Source organism: Oncorhynchus kisutch, linkage group LG15 (assembly GCF_002021735.2).
Source record: "Oncorhynchus kisutch isolate 150728-3 linkage group LG15, Okis_V2, whole genome shotgun sequence".
Taxonomy (NCBI): Eukaryota; Metazoa; Chordata; class Actinopteri; order Salmoniformes; family Salmonidae; genus Oncorhynchus; species Oncorhynchus kisutch.
In genome coordinates, this window is record NC_034188.2 from 46515984 (window position 1) to 46536158 (window position 20175).

General features: G+C 42.3%; 1 protein-coding gene across 6 annotated transcripts in view; it reads right to left on the minus strand.

Annotated features, from left to right (window-relative positions):
- The window catches only part of LOC109906299 (protein furry homolog), a 221761-nt gene that overhangs the window by 150244 nt on the left and 51342 nt on the right, over positions 1–20175 (minus strand). For all 6 annotated transcript variants that reach the window (XM_031790359.1, XM_031790358.1, XM_031790357.1 and 3 more), the window contains exons 3-9: positions 9926–9979; positions 8237–8379; positions 4343–4433; positions 3832–3911; positions 3656–3736; positions 2219–2387; positions 1484–1576 (exon numbers count right to left, since the gene is read on the minus strand). In XM_031790359.1, the coding sequence (XP_031646219.1) occupies positions 1484–1576; positions 2219–2387; positions 3656–3736; positions 3832–3911; positions 4343–4433; positions 8237–8379; positions 9926–9979 (711 nt within the window). The remainder of the gene's footprint in view (positions 1–1483; positions 1577–2218; positions 2388–3655; positions 3737–3831; positions 3912–4342; positions 4434–8236; positions 8380–9925; positions 9980–20175) is intronic.

Sequence of the window (20175 nt, forward strand, 5' to 3'; positions counted from 1 at the left end):
GAGGACGCCTTGGATGGCTACCCGAATGCTACGGATACTGACAGGCTTTATCTGTTGAAGCGAATGCCAAATAGATACGTGACAAGGCTCATCCGTCTACAACAGCAACACGTGAAAAACGACTACTCGAAACGTGCACGACTTTGAAAATGGAATTTTGTGGTTCTGCATCTCACAAACACGACAGCTCGCTGGCTAATACTGCAAACAAGCTATGAATGAACATCCACAAGCATACTATCATAGGCTTCGTTCAGCTTAGTCTGGCCTACTCAATGAAACAGGAATGGAAGAGCTATTACCATTCAAACAAATGTTTCTGTCAAACATGTATCCCAACTTCATTATTAACTACATTGGCCCTACAGCCCACGTTGGTTTGCCAATCTCAGAACTTGGAGAGCCCTGCCGAGTACAGCTTTCGAGGCATCAAAAGTCAACCTTGCTAAGACCTCTGACATCTCAGTTTTCAATATTGGACAGGAGCACTCACTCCAGTTAGAGGGTGTGTCATCAGGGATAGGAGCCTTGAGAGATGACGCACAACAAAGGTATCTACCCCGAAACCATGATAACAATAACCACCTCGGTAAAACTAACTATAAAGAAGGTCGGCTGCAAAAAGACTACCGCTACAATCAACCTGATCGTTCCGTTCCTGCACCCAACCCACACAAAGTGTCATGGCACAAGGGTAACAAAGACTTCAACGACGATCAAATCGTAGACCAATGCTCTCTAGAAGCTCTGCTGAGAGAAGTACAAAAGCACCAGAAATTTGACAAAGAGGAAAAAGATAAGTCGACATGACCAGGTGTGGATTTGCCGGAGAACAGGTCCACCGAAATTAACCCATTTGCGAGGACGTAAACAATCCAATTATTCTCACTCAAATCTCTATCCAGGTTTTGTTCGATCAAGAAACGAGCTTAACCCGTGGTGCGCTAATTGATTCAGGCTCGACAATATCGCTCATCACTCAAACATTGTTCAAAGATCTCAAAAGGGCTTTGAACCCAGCTAAATGTTGGTTAAAAGTGGAACAATGCAACACTAAACTTCGAGGTTTCACTCAGACTACCTCACCTCTCACTTTGAGACTCATGCTGAAACTAAACAGAAAAATATATACAAATATTTTTCTTAAAGTTTAATGTTTAAAGATCACTAATATTACTGTCCACACTACAAAAAATATACAAATACATATAATTTTGTCCTTCAAACATTGAATTTAAATGCTGTAGAATTCCATTAATTCCTATGGAGGACTGCTCCTACTGGGGAGTGCCGATATGGCCTCTCAGTGGCTTCAAAGCCTCTCAGTGGCCAATACATAGCATCAGCAATCCAGGGTTTATATACTTCATTGGTTACAACAACTGGTCTCTTTTACAAACAAGTATCTTTTTCATGACATCATCAAGACGTCAAGGAAAAGACGTCATATTCTAGTTGTCATCTGGTCAGATAACCAACTTACTGCCGCTACAGGAACTAGGATCTCCACAAAGAGGCCGGCCAGGGCATGCTTAATGTCCTTGTCCTTCACTTCCAGGAAGTACTGGGCACAGTCCTGCAACAGACATCAGCACTTATTAAATATAGCATAAACCCTTACATCATAAGGATTACATGTTGTAAACAATACAGTCAGCCACTAAGGTCAGGTCACATACTGGTCAACAAAAAGTCACGAAACTCCACCCTTCTCATAGTGTACACTTGAACACATTTTCTCATGGATTTAATAATGGTGGAAACTCACTCCAGCCAATGCTTAAACCAATCATATGCTTTTAAATTATTGACAGGAATTTCTGGAATAGGTGGTGAATTGGGATGAGAAAAGGAAAGAAAGGCCTAGGATTAGAAAAGTATACAGAATGCAAAGGGGGGAATTCAAGCTGAAGATAAGAGGGATCAAGAGATTCTAGACTTATTTTAGTACTGTTAGAGATGACCATTCTCCCTTATGGGTTCCGATCCCACTTCTGACACTTATTACATTGTTAGCTACATGGATAAGACAGAGAGACATGAGTCAAGTTCATATGTGTACTAAGAAGATTAAAGAGACTTGGAAGACTGCTTCCTATCACTTATAGAATTCACTTGGTCCTTTTCAAACATGCAGGATTACACACTTGTTCGAGACAGGTGGGCCTATAATCATCACTTCTGCAGTTTCCGTAGAGCTCACTGCTCACTTCTGTACCTGCATGAAATGGAAGGAGGCTTCAAAGTCCTCCACTGGATACATCTTGATGCGGAAGAACTTGACACCCATGATGAGGCTGATGGTGCTCTGGACCACGTAGGGACTCTGCTCCTTCTGTCTCAGCTCCTTCAGCTCAAACAGAAATTTTTTCTTCACAGCAGGAAATCTGAGAAGGAGAGGAGGAGACAGAGAGTTGGAACAAGGGCAGAGTCCCGAATAGCACCCTATTCGAAATACAGTGCGCTACTTTTGACCAGGGGAAATTAGCCCATTGGGTGTCTATTACCAGAATGCTGACATAGTTAACGCAAGTAATAACGAATTTCAATGGATGGTGCTAGCTAAATATGCTAACGAGTGCAAACAAAAATAATCGAATTGCAAAGACAGTCAATCCAGCTCATGAAGTTATACATATATAGGCAGGATCTACCGAATGTCAGTTTTGGTGAGTTTGAACAAGTGAACGTCAACGAGAGACATTGTGCAAATGAACAAAGTTTTGATGCATGCTTGTCTGAAGGAACAACAGTACTGGCTCTGGAGCAGCATGTGTTGATCAATGAATGCTATAGATTGGCTGGAGATGCTCATACCTGGTGTCCCAGTTTTATTATAGGGTTGTGTTCATAAGAGCAGGCAACAGACAAATGTTTTGATCAGGACCCCCGATCCATTCATTATAATCTGAAAGGCAAACTGATCCTAGATCAGCACTCCTACACTATGCTAATACTACCCAAATCATAGCTCTATTTCTAAGGGCTTTGTTCCTTCGCAGCGATGATCTGGAAAGTTCCAATAAACACACAGCGATTTTCAGTCCTAGTATGGAGGGCAAATGACTTGTCCAAAACACATGTCTTGTGATCCACTCAGGTCTAGCTCTCTATTTAAACCAGTGAGATTCTCAGGCAGATGTGTACAGAACAGAAGCAGGAGAGAGCATTGTGACAATTCAAACATACCACAATTGCTAAACAGTCATTAGTCATCTCCAATGGCAACATTAAACATGATATGTATGCCAAATGGAAATCTATTCCCTACATAGTGCACTACTTTTTACCAGAGCCCTATAGGTCCCAGAAATAGTGCACTATATTGGAAATAGGGTGCCATTTGGGACAAAGCCGATGGTATCCCCTGAAAGACAACAGAATATTGTCACACCTGATCAGTGCTATGGTAGATGTTTTTTTTAACCGCATACATTATTGTCCTGCATCTTCAAGTGTAGGGTAATTAAAATATGTTCAAATACTGCCCAAAGAATGACAGCATACTATCTTAACTATACAGTAGCCTATGAATTAATTAAGGAATGAATAAGTGAATGAATGAACAAATGAATATAGAAATTAATTAATTAATGAATGAATGACATACAGTATGGATTATTGTTTAAAAATTACAATGAACTGTGGCACTTACTTGGCCTGGGCTAAAACTCCTATGACTTCTGCATAGAGGTCTGCTACAATGTGCATGTTACCAGTGTTAGGACCATGATACCTGGCAAACAAACAGACAGGTGTAAGAATAGGGAAAAAGGAAAGAAAGAAATACTGTATAAACAGAAAGTCATATAAAAGCAGAGCTGAACATACCCTTCTTTGTATCTAAAGTGCTTAAAGGCCAAGTTAATGACTTCACTGACCAAACAGTCCAGGACAGGGTGGAGCGGCATCTGGTCATAGAGAGAGAGCAAGAGAGAGGGAAAGAGGGGGGGGGACACTGTCATGACAACATTCTGTTACAAACAGAAAACTCCAGTCATGAGTCTGAGATTGAGCAAACGGAATATAGCTACGCTTTATGCTGCGTCCCAAATGCCACCATATTCCCACAAAGGTGGAAAGAAGTGCATTATATAAGGGATAGGGTGCTATTTGGGGTGTATCCAAGAAGTCGTTGTTCTGTAAAGTATCCCTCAGGGGAGCCGTATCTAATGACGATGTGAATGCTAACATTGGTCAAAATGCCACTTATGTTCAGGATACAACACAAACTTTCACTTGAAGAAATTAAGAGTTTTCTTCTTCCCAGAACATTGAAGGAAAATAATGTGCTAGGTGGGTTTAGTGTTTTAGAGTGGAGTATATAGAGAAAATTAGTCACCTGTTTTAAAACTTCTATAAGTACGAGGGAGAAGATGAAGTCGATTGCCAGATCCCTCCTTTCAAGTAGAAAATCTCTGTGCTGTTCATCACTGTGAAACATCAACAGGGTTGGACAAGTTAGCACAAAGCTGTCAAACTACAACAGTTTCCAAGTTATGTCACAGATTACACCACACAAATGGAAAAATAAACTACAAACGTGAAATTGATTTATCATTATCCAATATGCAATTCCAATAGCATTTCGGCAGCTACAGTTGAAGTCGGAAGTTTACAAACACTTAAGCTGGAGTCATTAAAACTCGTTTTTCAACCACTCCTCAAATGTCTTCTTACGGATATGTGGGACGGTAGCATCCCACCTGGCCAACATCCGGTGAAATTGCCAAGCGCGAAATTCAAAAATACTAAATTCAAATATTTAACATTCTTGAAAATCTATGTGTAATACATCAAAATAAAGCTTAACTTCTTGTTAATCCAGCCAAGGTGTCAGATTTCAAAAAGGCTTTACGGCGAAAGCAAACCATGCGATTATATGAGGACAGCGCCCCGCATACAAATGCATGACAAATCATACACTGCTCAAAAAAAATAAAGGGAACACTTAAACAACACAATGTAACTCCAAGTCAATCACACTTCTGTGAAATCAAACTGTCCACTTAGGAAGCAACACTGATTGACAATACATTTCACATGCTATTGTGCAAATGGAATAGACAACAGGTGGAAATTATAGGCAATTAGCAAGACACCCCCAATAAAGGAGTGGTTCTGCAGGTGGTGACCACAGACCACTTCTCAGTTCCTATGCTTCCTGGCTGATGTTTTGGTCACTTTTGAATGCTGGCGGTGCTTTCACTCTAGTGGTAGCATGAGACGGAGTCTACAACTCACACAAGTGGCTCAGGTAGTGCAGCTCATCCAGGATGGCACATCAATGCGAGCTGTGGCAAGAAGGTTTGCTGTGTCTGTCAGCGTAGTGTCCAGAGCATGGAGGCGCTACCAGGAGACAGGCCAGTACATCAGGAGACGTGGAGGAGGCCGTAGGAGGGCAACAACCCAGCAGCAGGACCGCTACCTCCGCCTTTGTGCAAGGAGTAGCAGGAGGAGCACTGCCAGAGCCCTGCAAAATGACCTCCAGCAGGCCACAAATGTGCATGTGTCTGCTCAAACGGTCAGAAACAGACTCCATGAGGGTGGTATGAGGGCCCGACGTCCACAGGTGGGGGTTGTGCTTACAGCCCAACACCGTGCAGGACATTTGGCATTTGGCCGGAGAACACCAAGATTGTCAAATTCGCCACTGGCGCCCTGTGCTCTTCACAGATGAAAGCAGGTTCACACTGAGCACATGTGACAGACGTGACAGAGTCTGGAGACGCCGTGGAGAACATTCTGCTGCCTGCAACATCCTCCAGCATGACCGGTTTGGCGGTGGGTCAGTCATGGTGTGGGGTGGCATTTCTTTGGGGGGCCGCACAGCCCTCCTTGTGCTCGCCAGAGGTAGCCTGACTGCCATTAGGTACTGAGATGAGATCCTCAGACCCCTTGTGAGACCATATGCTGGTGCGGTTGGCCCTGGGTTCCTCCTAATGCAAGACAATGCGGCTGGAGTGTGTCAGCAGTTCCTGCAAGAGGAAGGCATTGATACTATGGACTGGCCTGCCCGTTCCCCAGACCTGAATCCAATTGAGCACATCTGGGACATCATGTCTCGCTCCATCCACCAACGCCATGTTGCACCACAGACTGTCCAGGAGTTGGCGGATGCTTTAGTCCAGGTCTGGGAGGAGATCCCTCAGGAGACCATCCGCCACCACATCAGGAGCATGCCCAGGCTTTGTAGGGAGGTCATACAGGCACGTGGAGGCCACACACACTACTGAGCCTCATTTTGACTTGTTTTAAGGACATTACATCAAAGTTGGATCAGCCTGTAGTGTGGTTTTCCACTTTAGTTGTGAGTGACTCCAAATCCACACCTCCATGGGTTGATAAATTTGATTTCCATTGATCATTTTTGTGTGATTTTGTTGTCAGCACATTCAACTATGTAAAGAAAAAAATATTAATACGAATATTTCATTCATTCAGATCTAGGATGTGTTATTTTAGTGTTCCCTTTATTTTTTTGAGCAGTTTATTTCAACCAGGCAGTTGCGACACGAAAGTCAGAAATAGCTAAATAATATATGCCTTACCTTTGAAGATCTTCTTCTGTTGGCACTCCAAAAGGTCTCAGTTACATTACAAATGGTCCTTTTGTTCGATAATGTCCTTCTTTATATCCATAAAAACTCTCAAAAGTTACCAATAAACTTATCCAAACAAGTCAATCAACATTTCTAAGCTATAAGGTACCCTAATATGCAAATAAACAATCAAATTTAAGACGGAGAATCGTTAATGTCTTTACCGGAGAAAAAATAACAAAGAACGCGCTTTCCTCCACCCGCTTGGAAACACTACAGCCAAAATGGGAGCCACCTAGAAAAAATACAACTTCTCCCTCATTTTTCTAAAAACCAGCCTGAAACTCTTTCTAAAGACTGCAATCAAGGAGGATTTCGCCCTATAATAAAAGTGCCAGCCATTGAAATCAATGATATGCTGATTTTTTTTTTTGGGGGGGGGGGGTGGTTTGTCCTCAGGGCCATTTCAGTTCTGTTATACTCACAGACATTATTTTAATAGTTTTAGAAACTTTAGAGTGTTTTCCCATTCAAATCTACCAATTATATGCACATTCTAGCTTCTGGGCCTGAGTCTACATAACCTGAAAGGTCGCACAGAAAGGAGGAAGCCACAGCTCCAAAATTGCCATAAAAAAGCCAGACTACGGTTTGCAACTGCACATGGGGACAAAGAATGTACTTTTTGGAGAAATGTCCTCTGGTCTGATGATACAAAAATAGAACTGTTTGGCCATAACGATCATCGTTATGTTTGGAGGAAAAAGGGGGAGGCTTGCAAGCCGAAGAATACCATCCCAACCGTGAAAGCATGGGGGTGGCATCATCATGTTGTAGGGGTGCTTTGCTGCAGGAGGGACTGGTGCACTTCAAAAAATAGATGGCTTCATGAGGAAAGGAAAATTATGTGGATATATTGAAGCAACATCTCAAGACATCAGTCAGGAAGTTAAAGCTTGGTTGCAAATGGGTCTTCCAAATGGACAAGCATACTTCAAAAGTCATGGCAAAATGGCTTAAGGACAACAACGTCAAGGTATTGGAGTGGCCATCACAAAGCACTGACCTCAATCCTATAGAAAATCTGTGGACAGAACTGAAAAAGCATGTGTGAGCAAGGAGGCCTACAAACCTGACTCAGTTACGCCACCTCTGTCAAGAGGAATGGACCAAAATTCACCCAACTTATTGTGGGAAGCTTGTGGAAGGCTACCCGAAACATCTGACCCAAGTAAAAAAAAATAAAGGCAATGCTACCAAATACTAATTGAGTGTATGTAAACTTCTGACCCACTGGGAATGTGATGAAAGAAAGCTGAAGCTGAAATAAGTCATTCTCTCTACTATTATTCTGACATTTCACATTCTTAAAATAAAGTGGTGATCCTAACTGACCTAAGGCAGGGAATTTTTACTGGGATTAAATGTCAGAAACGGAGTTTAAATGTAGTTGGCTAAGGTGTATGTAAACTTCCGACTTCAACTGTATATGCTTCCATAGCCATCTGTTATGCAATTAAGTCAATGATAATGTCAATCAATTCAGGCACAATGTCTTATAATGTACAGTGTTTTCTTTGTGTTTGATTTCTGGTTATAAAATGTGACAGGGTGTTCATGGGAAGTCCTATTGGCCGTTCTGTCTCCTGTACCATCAAAAGGTGTGTGAGTGTGTGTGCATATACGTGTGTTACTTTTTTGACTTGGTGTTGGCTCTGGGTCTGTATTCGTGTGACTCTGGGTCCTCTAGACCGTTCTGTCTTCTGTACCAGTCAAACAGTGTCCTCAGAATGGACGGGAGGCAGTACTCCGCCAGAGAACTCATAGCAGTTATCACCTGAAAGCAAATAAATGCAAATGGTGTATACATATTGGTCAGTCAGATCATTATTACATAACACTCTTTCCTCCAGCCAAAAACCTGATGTAACGTAAAGTCAACATCCATATTTAGATTATATTTAATTGGAGTTGACAACAAATGTTAATTCTTCTTGAAATTAACCAACCCTTCAAATCTTGTCATTGATTTGTGGTTGAAATCTGGTTAAAATGAGTGCACGTTGACCACTTTTTTTTGTTGTCAACCAAATATTCAATTGATGTTGTCACGGATCCTCCCCGGTACTGCTGCTCATTCTGTTCACCAGTTCCGCAGGTCTTCTAGGCTTCACTGAACGGGATTCATTATCATCAACCCCGGACTGTCTTGTCTGATTACACACTCCTGGTTCCCATTCCCCCTGATTAGTATGTTATATACGTGCCCTCTGTTCCCTCTGTCTTTGTCAGTTATTGTTCCCATGTCCGTTGGTCCTGTGAGTACCTATGCGTTGGTGCAGCTGTTATGCTGCATGCTTTATATATTGTGTATTACGTGTATCGTCCCGTGTCGTTTAACGAGGTTTACCCTCTCTCTTTTGTTTGGGTACAGCCCAGTGTTTTTGTATACGTGTTTGTTTTGGGTGTATTAAAACCCCCTATTGTGTATTACTGTGCATGTATCCAAATCCTTTATACCAGCATGACAGATGTTGTTGATAGATGACATTGATGGAATGTTGGTTCAACATAATTTTGGGTTGTATCTCTTTCGCAGTCATGTTTAATTTATATCTGCATCAAAATCACCGTGTCTTAACCCTCACTGTCCTACACACAACAGAAGCTGCAGGCAGTGAGAGGGGATGGGAGGAAAGGTAAAAGAAAGAAGAGAGAGACAAGGGGAAAGAGGAGACGAGTGGAGAGGAGAGAGAATGGAGAAGGGACAGAAGAACAATGGAGACCCGAGATAGAGAGATGGGAGACAGGGTCCTGGGAGACTAGGAGTTGAGGTGCCCATGGGGTGGCATGCATCTCTCCAGGGAGGAGAGGGAAGGAAGGAAGGAAAGGCGGGCCGGCTTGGACCTGGATACAAGCACACGGAAAGGGAGGGGAGTCTGGTGTGACCAGCGGAATACAGCGGGCCTTCATTCAGCACGGGCAGGAGAAGAATCCTGCCTCTGTACACTGTTGAATGGCATCAAGCCTTAGGCACTCGGAAACACATGCACACAGGAACACACACACGCACACAAACACACACTTGTGCGCTCACACACACACACACACAAACCTTCTACTATACAGGCACCTAGAGAACCACAGATTTGGAAAGACCCCGTGGGGAAGGTTGAGTTAGGCACTACCCAGCCAACAAGCATTAACAGTGATGATGGGCTGACTGCTCAATACAACAAGCTTGTGTATCATTTGTTGAGTAATCTTTTCTGAGACCTGAAAACCTGCTTTGGCTCCAAGAGCTAAAATGTATTCGCTTGAGCTCAGCTCCCACAACCCTGCCTCACTGATTTTTCTGTCCATTAGAGAGTAACAGTTCTTACCTGGTCAAACTGAGGATCCTCACCCCTCTGCAAAGACTTGATCAATGGTTTCTCCTGTGAAAACACAACAGAACAATAATAGAATAAGAATAGAAAAAAACAAATTAATAAATGAATTCAAAAACAAAAAAGTGAAAGTTCTAAAGAACTTCCTCTCCTAATTCTCTCCATTTCTCATATCAGGACCTAGTGTTGGACATTCTGGGTATTTTTGGAAAGGGGAGTTATGATCAGTTGATGTATGGTCATTATATAACCCAGGGTAGGTCCAAATGGAACCCTATTTCCTATATAGTGCACTATTTCCTAATCCCTATATAGTCCACTACTTTAGACCAAGAACCACAGGGTTTATATAGAGAATAGGGTGCCATTTGGGATGTAACCCCAGAGTTAATAGGAAAAGACACCAGTCAGTTGGAGATCTGGGCAGCTCCTGTCAGACAGACAGGAGAGATGGGACATTAACGACGTGCCGCATCGGTCTTTACTCAGCTGGATAATGCCCATAATGCCAGTCACCCAGTTAGCGCCTTGGGGTCTCATTTATTAAAATAGTCTTGCGCTCAGATTTGACCATAAATTGTGCGTGCTGTGCGTTGATGTCGTATGTTATTAATGTCGTCCACACACCAAGGTTGGAAATGATGCATCTTGACCTTGATGTAAAAACCTACATGGGTCATTTATTTTTAGTTGCAAATGTATGAAACATACTTATGAAGTGATTTACACACGCTTGTGTTTAATGCATAGACAGTACCTTTTTAGGATGCGTTCTCCTTCATTTTAAGAACTGAAGGAACACAGAAATGTGGTATAAAACTAAGCAAATTCTATATGAGGGCCCCAGGACAGGCCTACCTCTCATGACCCCTGGGGAGGCCTCTGTGCCAGTGTTCTTCACTTTATGTTGGTACATTGGTATGTTGGTACATTCCAATGATTCTGCCATACTCTTAGATTGTTCATGTAACTACATACAGTCTGAATCTAGAAAACATTGGAGTGATTGAAATCTCAAGAGTCAAGTTTATACTCTCCTGCATAAACTTCTGCCTACATTACTTAATTGTTAACTTACAAGATACTGCATCAGATCCAGTCTCAGGGATGGCTAACTCTGGACTTCCCTTCAATCTCCACAGAGTTGGGTACACCTTATGCGTGGAGTAATCTCCAATGCACTTTACGATTGGAGGAATTGGTGCCTCTAGGGCATTTCAGACGGCTGTTAGGGGACCTTTTTACAGGGAGAATGTAACCAATTTTATTATTGTGTTTTGCTTTTCATGTATAATAACGTATATTATATGATATTATATTTTGATTTGTATTGTTGTGCAAACCAGGGCTCATCTGGAAAAGAGACCGTGGTCTCAGCATTGACTCCCTGTCAAACTAAAGGTGAATAAAAAATATAGTTATTTCTGTCTTTGTGAAAGCAGAATCTGTGCATCAGCATTTTACACAGCCGGACAGTGCTGATTATGGCCTTCAAGGTGTATCAGGGTGCTAAGTGTCCTAGTTGGTCAGACAGAACAGCACAGACGCCATGTATTGATGTTTCCACCCAAGCTAACAGTCATTTGACTGTGACAGTGAGTAGGGTGGGGAGATGACTGATCAAGACGTCAACAAGCAATCCGGTAAGACTTCACTTAAAGCCTGCCGGTATTATGCTTTATTCGTTGTTATTGTAATGATTCTGTATGTTATGTCTCTATGCAGGAACTTTCAAACTGACTCAACGGTTGTAAATTCATCAGGAGCATTATGAGATTATATTAAGAAATTATAAGGGGTTGTGCATGCTAATTAGAAGTTGTACAATGCATTATAACCACATCACAATGCATTCTACCTGCAGGTTTTAAGTAAAGCATTACAGACCTTCCTATAGAAGCAGGACAGGCAGCCTAGCCTGTGACACACTGCTTGTGTGTCCCTATTTCCTATATTATGAGTCCTGGTCAAAAAGTAGTACACTACAGTAGTAAACCATAAGAATCAGGTGAAATTTGGGACACATTCACAGGGGACTGGTCCTCCTTCATTCAGACAACCTTTTACAGTAGGTGTTGACTCGTGCATTATGAAGTGATATTTAAGTCTTGTTTTCAGTGCATAATTGATGAAAGACTTTAATGCACTATGCTCTATCTAGATAGAGGTCAAGGTGTTGGTGGAGGGTCAATCCAACATTATTATTCTCAAACAGTAGCAATGTGGAGACACACAGATCATCACATTCAATACTACTTATTTACATTGATAAACAGCGCACTCCACTTGTAGTGAATGAGATTATAATAATCAAGCGGCTAAAGTGATCCAATTTCCTGCATGGATGTAATCTCTCTAAGAGCAGTGTATGTATAGGAAGAGGACATACAGTATCGGGGGTTTGTCATTGGCTAACCAATAGTCCTGTTGGAAGGTGAACCTTCGCCCCAGTCTGAGGTCCTGAGCACTCTGGAGCAGGTTTTCATCAAGGATATCTCTGTACTTTGCTCACTTCATCTTTCCCTCTATCCTGACTAGTCTCCCAGTCCCTGCCGCTGAAAAACATCCCCATAGCATGATGCTGCCACCCCCATGCTTCCCCGTAGGGATGGTGCCAGGTTTCCTCCAGACATGAAGCTTGACATTCAGGCCAAAGAATCTTGTTTCTCATGGTCTTAGAGTCCTTTCGCTGCCTTTTGGCAAACTCGAAGCGGGCTGTTATGTCCCTTTTACTGACAAGTGGCTTTCGTCTGGCCACTCTACCATAAATCCTTGATTGGTGATGGTTGTCCTTCTGGAAGGTTCTCCAATCTCCACAGAGGAACTCTGGAGCTCTGTCAAAGTGACCATCGGGTTCTTGGTCACCTCCCTGACCAAGGCCCTTCTCCGATTCCTGAGTTTAGCCGGGCGGCCAGCTACAAGAAGAGTCTTGGTGGTTCCAAACTTCTTCCATTTAAGAATGATAGAGGCCAATGCGTTCTTGGGGACCTTTAATGCTGCAGACATTTTTTGGTACCATTCCCCAGATCTGTGCCTAGACACAATCCTGTCTCGGAGCTCTACGAATAATTCCTTCAACCTCATGGCTTGGTTTTGGCACTGACATGCAATGTCAACTGTGGGACCTTATATAGACAGGTGTGTGCCTTTCCAAATCATGTCCAATCAATTCAATTTACCACAGGTGGACTCCAATCAAGTTGTAGAATGAAGTGATATTTAAGTCTTGTTTTCAGTCTTGTTTTCAGTGCATAATTGATGAAAGACTTTAATGCACTATGCTCTATCTAGATAGAGGTCAAGGTGTTGGTGGAGGGTCAATCCAACATTATTATTCTCAAACAGTAGCAATGTGGAGACACACAGATCATCACATTCAATACTACTTATTTACATTGATAAACAGCGCACTCCACTTGTAGTGAATGAGATTATAATAATCAAGCGGCTAAAGTGATCCAATTTCCTGCATGGATGTAATCTCTCTAAGAGCAGTGTATGTATAGGAAGAGGACATACAGTATCGGGGGTTTGTCATTGGCTAACCAATAGTCCTATTGGAAGGTGAACCTTCGCCCCAGTCTGAGGTCCTGAGCACTCTGGAGCAGGTTTTCATCAAGGATATCTCTGTACTTTGCTCACTTCATCTTTCCCTCTATCCTGACTAGTCTCCCAGTCCCTGCCGCTGAAAAACATCCCCATAGCATGATGCTGCCACCCCCATGCTTCCCCGTAGGGATGGTGCCAGGTTTCCTCCAGACATGAAGCTTGACATTCAGGCCAAAGAATCTTGTTTCTCATGGTCTTAGAGTCCTTTCGCTGCCTTTTGGCAAACTCGAAGCGGGCTGTTATGTCCCTTTTACTGACAAGTGGCTTTCGTCTGGCCACTCTACCATAAATCCTTGATTGGTGATGGTTGTCCTTCTGGAAGGTTCTCCAATCTCCACAGAGGAACTCTGGAGCTCTGTCAAAGTGACCATCGGGTTCTTGGTCACCTCCCTGACCAAGGCCCTTCTCCGATTCCTGAGTTTAGCCGGGCGGCCAGCTACAAGAAGAGTCTTGGTGGTTCCAAACTTCTTCCATTTAAGAATGATAGAGGCCAATGCGTTCTTGGGGACCTTTAATGCTGCAGACATTTTTTGGTACCATTCCCCAGATCTGTGCCTAGACACAATCCTGTCTCGGAGCTCTACGAATAATTCCTTCAACCTCATGGCTTGTTTTTGGCACTGACATGCAATGTCAACTGTGGGACCTTATATAGACAGGTGTGTGCCTTTCCAAATCATGTCCAATCAATTCAATTTACCACAGGTGGACTCCAATCAAGTTGTAGAAACATCTCAAGGATGATCTATGGAAGCAGGATGCACCTGAGCTGTTTCGAGACTCATAGCAAAGGGTCTGAATACTTATGTAAATAAGGTATTTCTGTTTTTTATTTACAAAAAAATCTAAAGACCTGTTTTTTCTTTGTCATTATGGAGTATTGTGTGTATATTGATGAGTTAAAACATTTATTTAATACATTTTAGAATAAGGCTGTAATGTACATTTTCAGTAGTTATACATTCTACAGTAATTTGTTGCAAAGTTTCAAGTGCATGTTTGATGTGGTGGCTGTGCTTGTTGTTAGTGCAGAGAAAGGTTGGTTAGTTTAGTTTAGTTTGGCAGTTTAGTTTGGCAGCGATTACAGCCTCCAGTCTTCTTGGGTATGACGCTACAAGCTTGGCCCACCTGTATGTGGGAATTTTCTCCCATTCTTCTCTGCAGATCCTCTCAAGCTCTGTAAGGTTTGTTGAGGAAAGTCAATGCACAGATATTTTCAGGTCTCTCCAGAGATGCTCTGGCTGGGTCACACAAAGACATTCAGAGACTTGTCCCGAAGCCACTCCTGCGTTGTCTGGCTGTGTGCTTAGCGTTGTTGTCCTGTTGGAAGGTGAACCTTCGCCCCAGTCTGAGGTCCTGAGCGCTCTGGAGCAGATTTTCTGCAAAGATCTTTCAGGAACTTTTCCCCATTCATCGTTCCCTCGATCCTGACTTGTCTCCCAGTCCCCGCTGGTGAAAAACATCCCCACAGCATGATTCTGCCACCACCATTTTAGAATAAGGCTGTAACGTAACAACATGTGGAAAATGTCGAGGGGTCTGAATACTTTCCGAAGGCACTGTACAGTAACATTTTAATAAATAAATACACACAAATGTAATGAAAGAAACAATACAACTAAAGAATAATAATGTGTGGGTGTGTGTAGAGTGTGTGTTAGAGAGTGTGTGTTTGTGTGCGCATCTATCAGTTATACATACTTGTCAGTAGATTCACACAAAAAGTAGGTCACATGCGGGAGAGCCGTTGTGCCGTGAGGTTTTTCTTTATTTGTGTTTTGAAACCCGGTTTGTTGTTCACTTGCGCTATACAGAATGGAGTTCCATGCAATCATGGCTCTGTATAATACTGTATGTTTCCTTGAATTTGTTCTGGACCTGGGGACTGTGAAAGACCACTGCTGGCACGTCTGGTGGGGTAAATGTGTGTGTCAGTGCTGTGTGTAAGTCGACTATGCAAACAATTTAGGATTTTCAACACATTAATGTTTCTTATAAAAACAAGAAGTGATGCAGTCAGTCTAGTATTGATTTTAGCCCTCTGGTAACAGTGAAGAGCAAAATATGCTTCTCTGTTCTGGGTCAGCTGCAGCTTAACTAAGTCCCTCTTTGCAGCACCTGACCATATGACTGGACCATAATCAAGATAAGATAAATCTAGAGCCTGTAGGACTTGCTTCGTGGAGTGTGGTGTCAAAAGAGCAGAGCAGAGCAGACCTCTCCCCATCTTTACAACCATTAAATTAATATGTTTTGACCATGACAGTTTACATTCTAAGGTAACACCAATTAATTTAGTCTCTTCAACTTGCTCAACAGCCACACAATTCAATACCAGATTCTTCTGAGGTCTAGAACTTAGGAATTAATTTGACTAACTGTAGTTGCTGACACATATACTGTAGGGTTGAATCATTAGCATACATAGACACACAGGCCATGCATTACACTACACTTTACATGTTTGTCAATAGAGAAGCTTCCATTAAACAAAACCTTCTGTGTTCTATTAGATAAATAACTCTGAGTCCACTATATGGCAGAGGTTGAAAATCCAATTTCAACAACAGGTTATGGTCTATAATGTCAAAGGCTGCACTGAAGTCAAAGAGTATAGCTCCCACAATCTTCTTATTATCAATTTCTTTCAACCAATCATCAGTCATTTGTGTCAGTGTCATGTTGAGTGCCCTTCTCTATAAGCATGTTGAAAGTCTGTTGTTAATTTGTTTACAGAGAAATAGCATTGTATATAGTCAAACACAATTTTTTCCAAAAGTTTGCTAAGAGTCGGCAGCAAGCTGATTGGTTGGTTGTAAGAACCAGTAAAGGGTGCTTTACCACTCTTGGGTAGCGGAATGACTTTGGCTTCCCTCCAGGTCTGAGTACAAACATTTTTCTCCAGACTCAGATTAAAGATATGACAATAGGAGTGGCAATATAGTCCGCTACCATATTCAGTAGCTTTTCATCTAAGTTACCAATACCAGGTGGCTTCTCATTATTGCTGGACAACAATAATTTATCCACCTCACCCACACTAACTTTACAAAATGTAAAATTACAACACTCTCATTATTAGGTATTTTATGCTTGCTAAATTTGCTTACTTTGACAATGTAAGTCATTAAAGTCAAGTAATTGGCAACATCAAAAGGTTTTGTGATAAATGAGCCATCGGATTCCATGAAAGATGGAGTTTAATTAGTTTTTCTGCCCATAATTTCATTTTTAAAGTATTTCAATCCTTTGTTCCATCATACTTTATGTGGATAAAATATTCAAGGGTCACTTCCAGACCCAATTTATACTACTATTAAAATGTGACCTGTATCAAGATCCGAGAAACAGATAACAGAAAGTCCATGTTATACCAAATGTAAATGGGGTCTCCCTCAGTTCCCCTAGGGTTTTGGAGTGGTATACATCTCAGTGTATAGGTGGTGACTGGTCAGTGCAGGGTGAAGTTTCCTCTTGGTACAGATCTAGGATCAGCTTCCCCTCCCCCAATCCTAACCTCCTGAGTGGCGCAGTGGTCTAAGGCACTGCGTCTCAGTGCTAGAGGTGTCACTACAAACCCTGGTTCGATTCCAGGTATGTATCACAACTGGCCGTGATTGGGAGTCCTATAGAGCGGTGCACAATTGGCCCAGTGTCGTCCGGGTTATGGTCTGGCTGGGGTAAGCCTTCATTGTAAATAATCATTTGTTCTGACTTGCCTAGTTAAATCAAATAAAAACCTTAGCCATTAATGGGGAATATGCCAAACTGAACACAGATCAGTGTCTCGGGGAAACTTTACCCTACACCCTCAGGAGGGTGCAAAGTTAAAGACGTCAAGATAGAAATGTACTGTTTAGAACACGTATGATTGTCTGTCATGTAGAATATGAGATTTTATTCATTACATTTCTATCTGCAAGTTACTACTCTTTTGAACGCTGGTCTAATATATTTTTTATGCCCCAATGCATGATAACCTGACAAAATCCTTAACTTTGATTTATATATAGTATCATAACATGTCTTAAGAAAAATATAGTTATAATGTATCCTGATTAACCAGACATAGGCCTACTTACTGAACATAAAGATGCTTAAGAAGTTTCTTAGGAGTTTCCTTCAGAGTCTTTTTTTAAAGGGTTTCTTAATAAGAGTGAACACGTCAGGGATGTGAACACCGGTCATGTACATAGAGTTTGTCTTGGTAAACATCCTGTAGTAACAGGATCCTCCACTGACTAAACCTGAAACCTGAACCTGCAGCTACCGTCACTCCCACCTGCTCCAGTCCTTCCCCTCCATAAGAGGGATCAATGTTGTGAAATGTTAGTCAGCAGGGTCAGTTGTCCAATGACACAACAAACTGTAGGAGATTTCACTTTTATCCTCACCATCTGTCACTCTCTGACCGGTTTCACCTGTTCCTGTTATTGTCTCCAACCCCTCCAGGTGTCGCTTATTCTCCACAGTGTATTTATCCCTGTGTTTCCTGTCTCTCTGTGCCAGTTAATCTTGTATGTTTTATCCCTGTGTTTCCAAGTCAACCATCGTTTTCCCCATTCTCCTGCTTTTTGCATTCTCCTTTTTCTAGTCCTCCGGGTTTTGACACTTGCCTGATTCTGGACTTTGTACCCACCTGCCTGACCATTCTGCCTGCCGTGACCATGAGCCTATCTGCCACTCTGTACCTCCTGGACTCTCATCTAGTTTGACCTTTTGCCTGTCCACGACCATTCTCTTGCCTACCCTTTTGGATAAACATTATACGACTCCAACCATCTGCCACCTGTGTCTGCATCTGGGCCTCGCCTTTGTGCCTTGATACCATCCAGGACCCCTAAAGCGTCTCAGAGTAGAAATGCTAATCTTAGATTAGACCCCCCCATCCTATTTATTATAAAAGGCTAAACTGATCCTAGATCGGCACTCTTTTGATGAATACAGGACCACATGCGTAACCCCCAGTGAATACTTTTTTTATGAGTTTAAGCTATACACATATCAATAGTAATGTAATCAATATTTTTGCTATAATTTTTTTTAAGGATTAGAAATGTAAGCATTATATATGAAGTATTGTACATAATTATGTAGAGCTGTAATATCAGGGAATCCCAGGTGAAGCACATACAGTAGCTCTACAATTCCTACTGTATCCCAGGGCTATTCCTCTGTAGTTGTGCTAATGTGGTGTGAAAGGGAATGCCTTAGCCGCTGTACTTCCTTATCCAGTCCCATAATGTTTTGACTTGTAGCAGAGCCTATGTCTAAAGACTCATGTTGAGCGGGTTGAGAGCTTCAAGTTCCTCTGTGTCGATATCACTAAGGATCTATCATGATCCAAACTCACCAACATAGTCGTGAAGAGGGCATGACAACGCCTCAACATCGCAGTGATAGCTGTGCCACTAGAGATTCTGTGTTCGAGTCCAGGCTTTGTCGCAGCCGGCTGCGTCCGGGAGACCCATGGGGCGGAGCACAATTGGCCCAGCGTCATCCGGGTTAGGGGAGGGTTTGGACGCCAGGGATGTCCTTGTCCCATCGCACACTAGCGACTCCAATGGTGGGCCGGATGCAGTGCACGCTGATACGGTTGCCAAGTGTATGGTGTTTCCTCCGACACGTTGGTGGGGCTGGCTCCTGGGTTAAGTGGGCATTGTGTCAAGAAGCAGCGCGGCTTGGTTGGGATGTTGGAGGATGCACAGTTCTCGACCTTTGTCTTTCCCGTGTCTGAACAGGAGTTGCAGCGATGGGACAAGACTGTAACTACCAATTGGATACCATAAAACCGGGGAGAAAAAGAGGTTTCAAAAATATATATAAAATAAATAAAGTTCTAAGGCTGCACCACTGAGAGCATCTACACTGGCTGCATCACTGATTTATATGGCAAGGACCGAAGGGTGTTACAGAGGGTAGTACATCAATTGGGCCGAGGTTCCTGCCATCTAGGACCTATATATCAGTGTCTGAGGAAGGCCCTAACACTTTACTCCAGCCACCCAAGTCATAGACTACCGTACATAAAGCGATACTAATGCACCAGGTCTGCAACCAACAGGACCCTGAACAGCTTCTACCCCCAAGCCATAAAACAGCTAAATAAGTTAGTTAAATAGTTAACCACATAGCTACCCGGACTATCTGCATTGATCGTTTTTGCACTAACTTGTTTAACTCATCACAAACAATGCTACTGTTTACTATCTGTCACTTTATTACTAGTTATATGTACATACAGTGTATTTACATCAATGATTATGTTATTCACACATGACGTATACAGTGCCTTGTAAAAGTATTCATCCTCCTTGGTGTTTTTCCTATTTTGTTGCATTGCAACCTGTAATTTAAATAGGTTTTTATTTGGATTTCATGTAATGGACATACACAAAAATGTCCAAATTGGTGAAGTGAAATGAAAAAAATTACTTGTTATGTACATATGTGCATATGTATTCACCCCCTTTGCTATGAAGCCCCTAAATAAGATCTGGTGCAACCCATTATCTTCAGAAGTCACATAATTAGTTAAATAAAGTCCACCTGTGTGCAATCTAAGTGTCGCATGATCTCAGTATATATACAGTATATATACATGTTCTGAAAGGCCCCAGAGTCTGCAACACCAC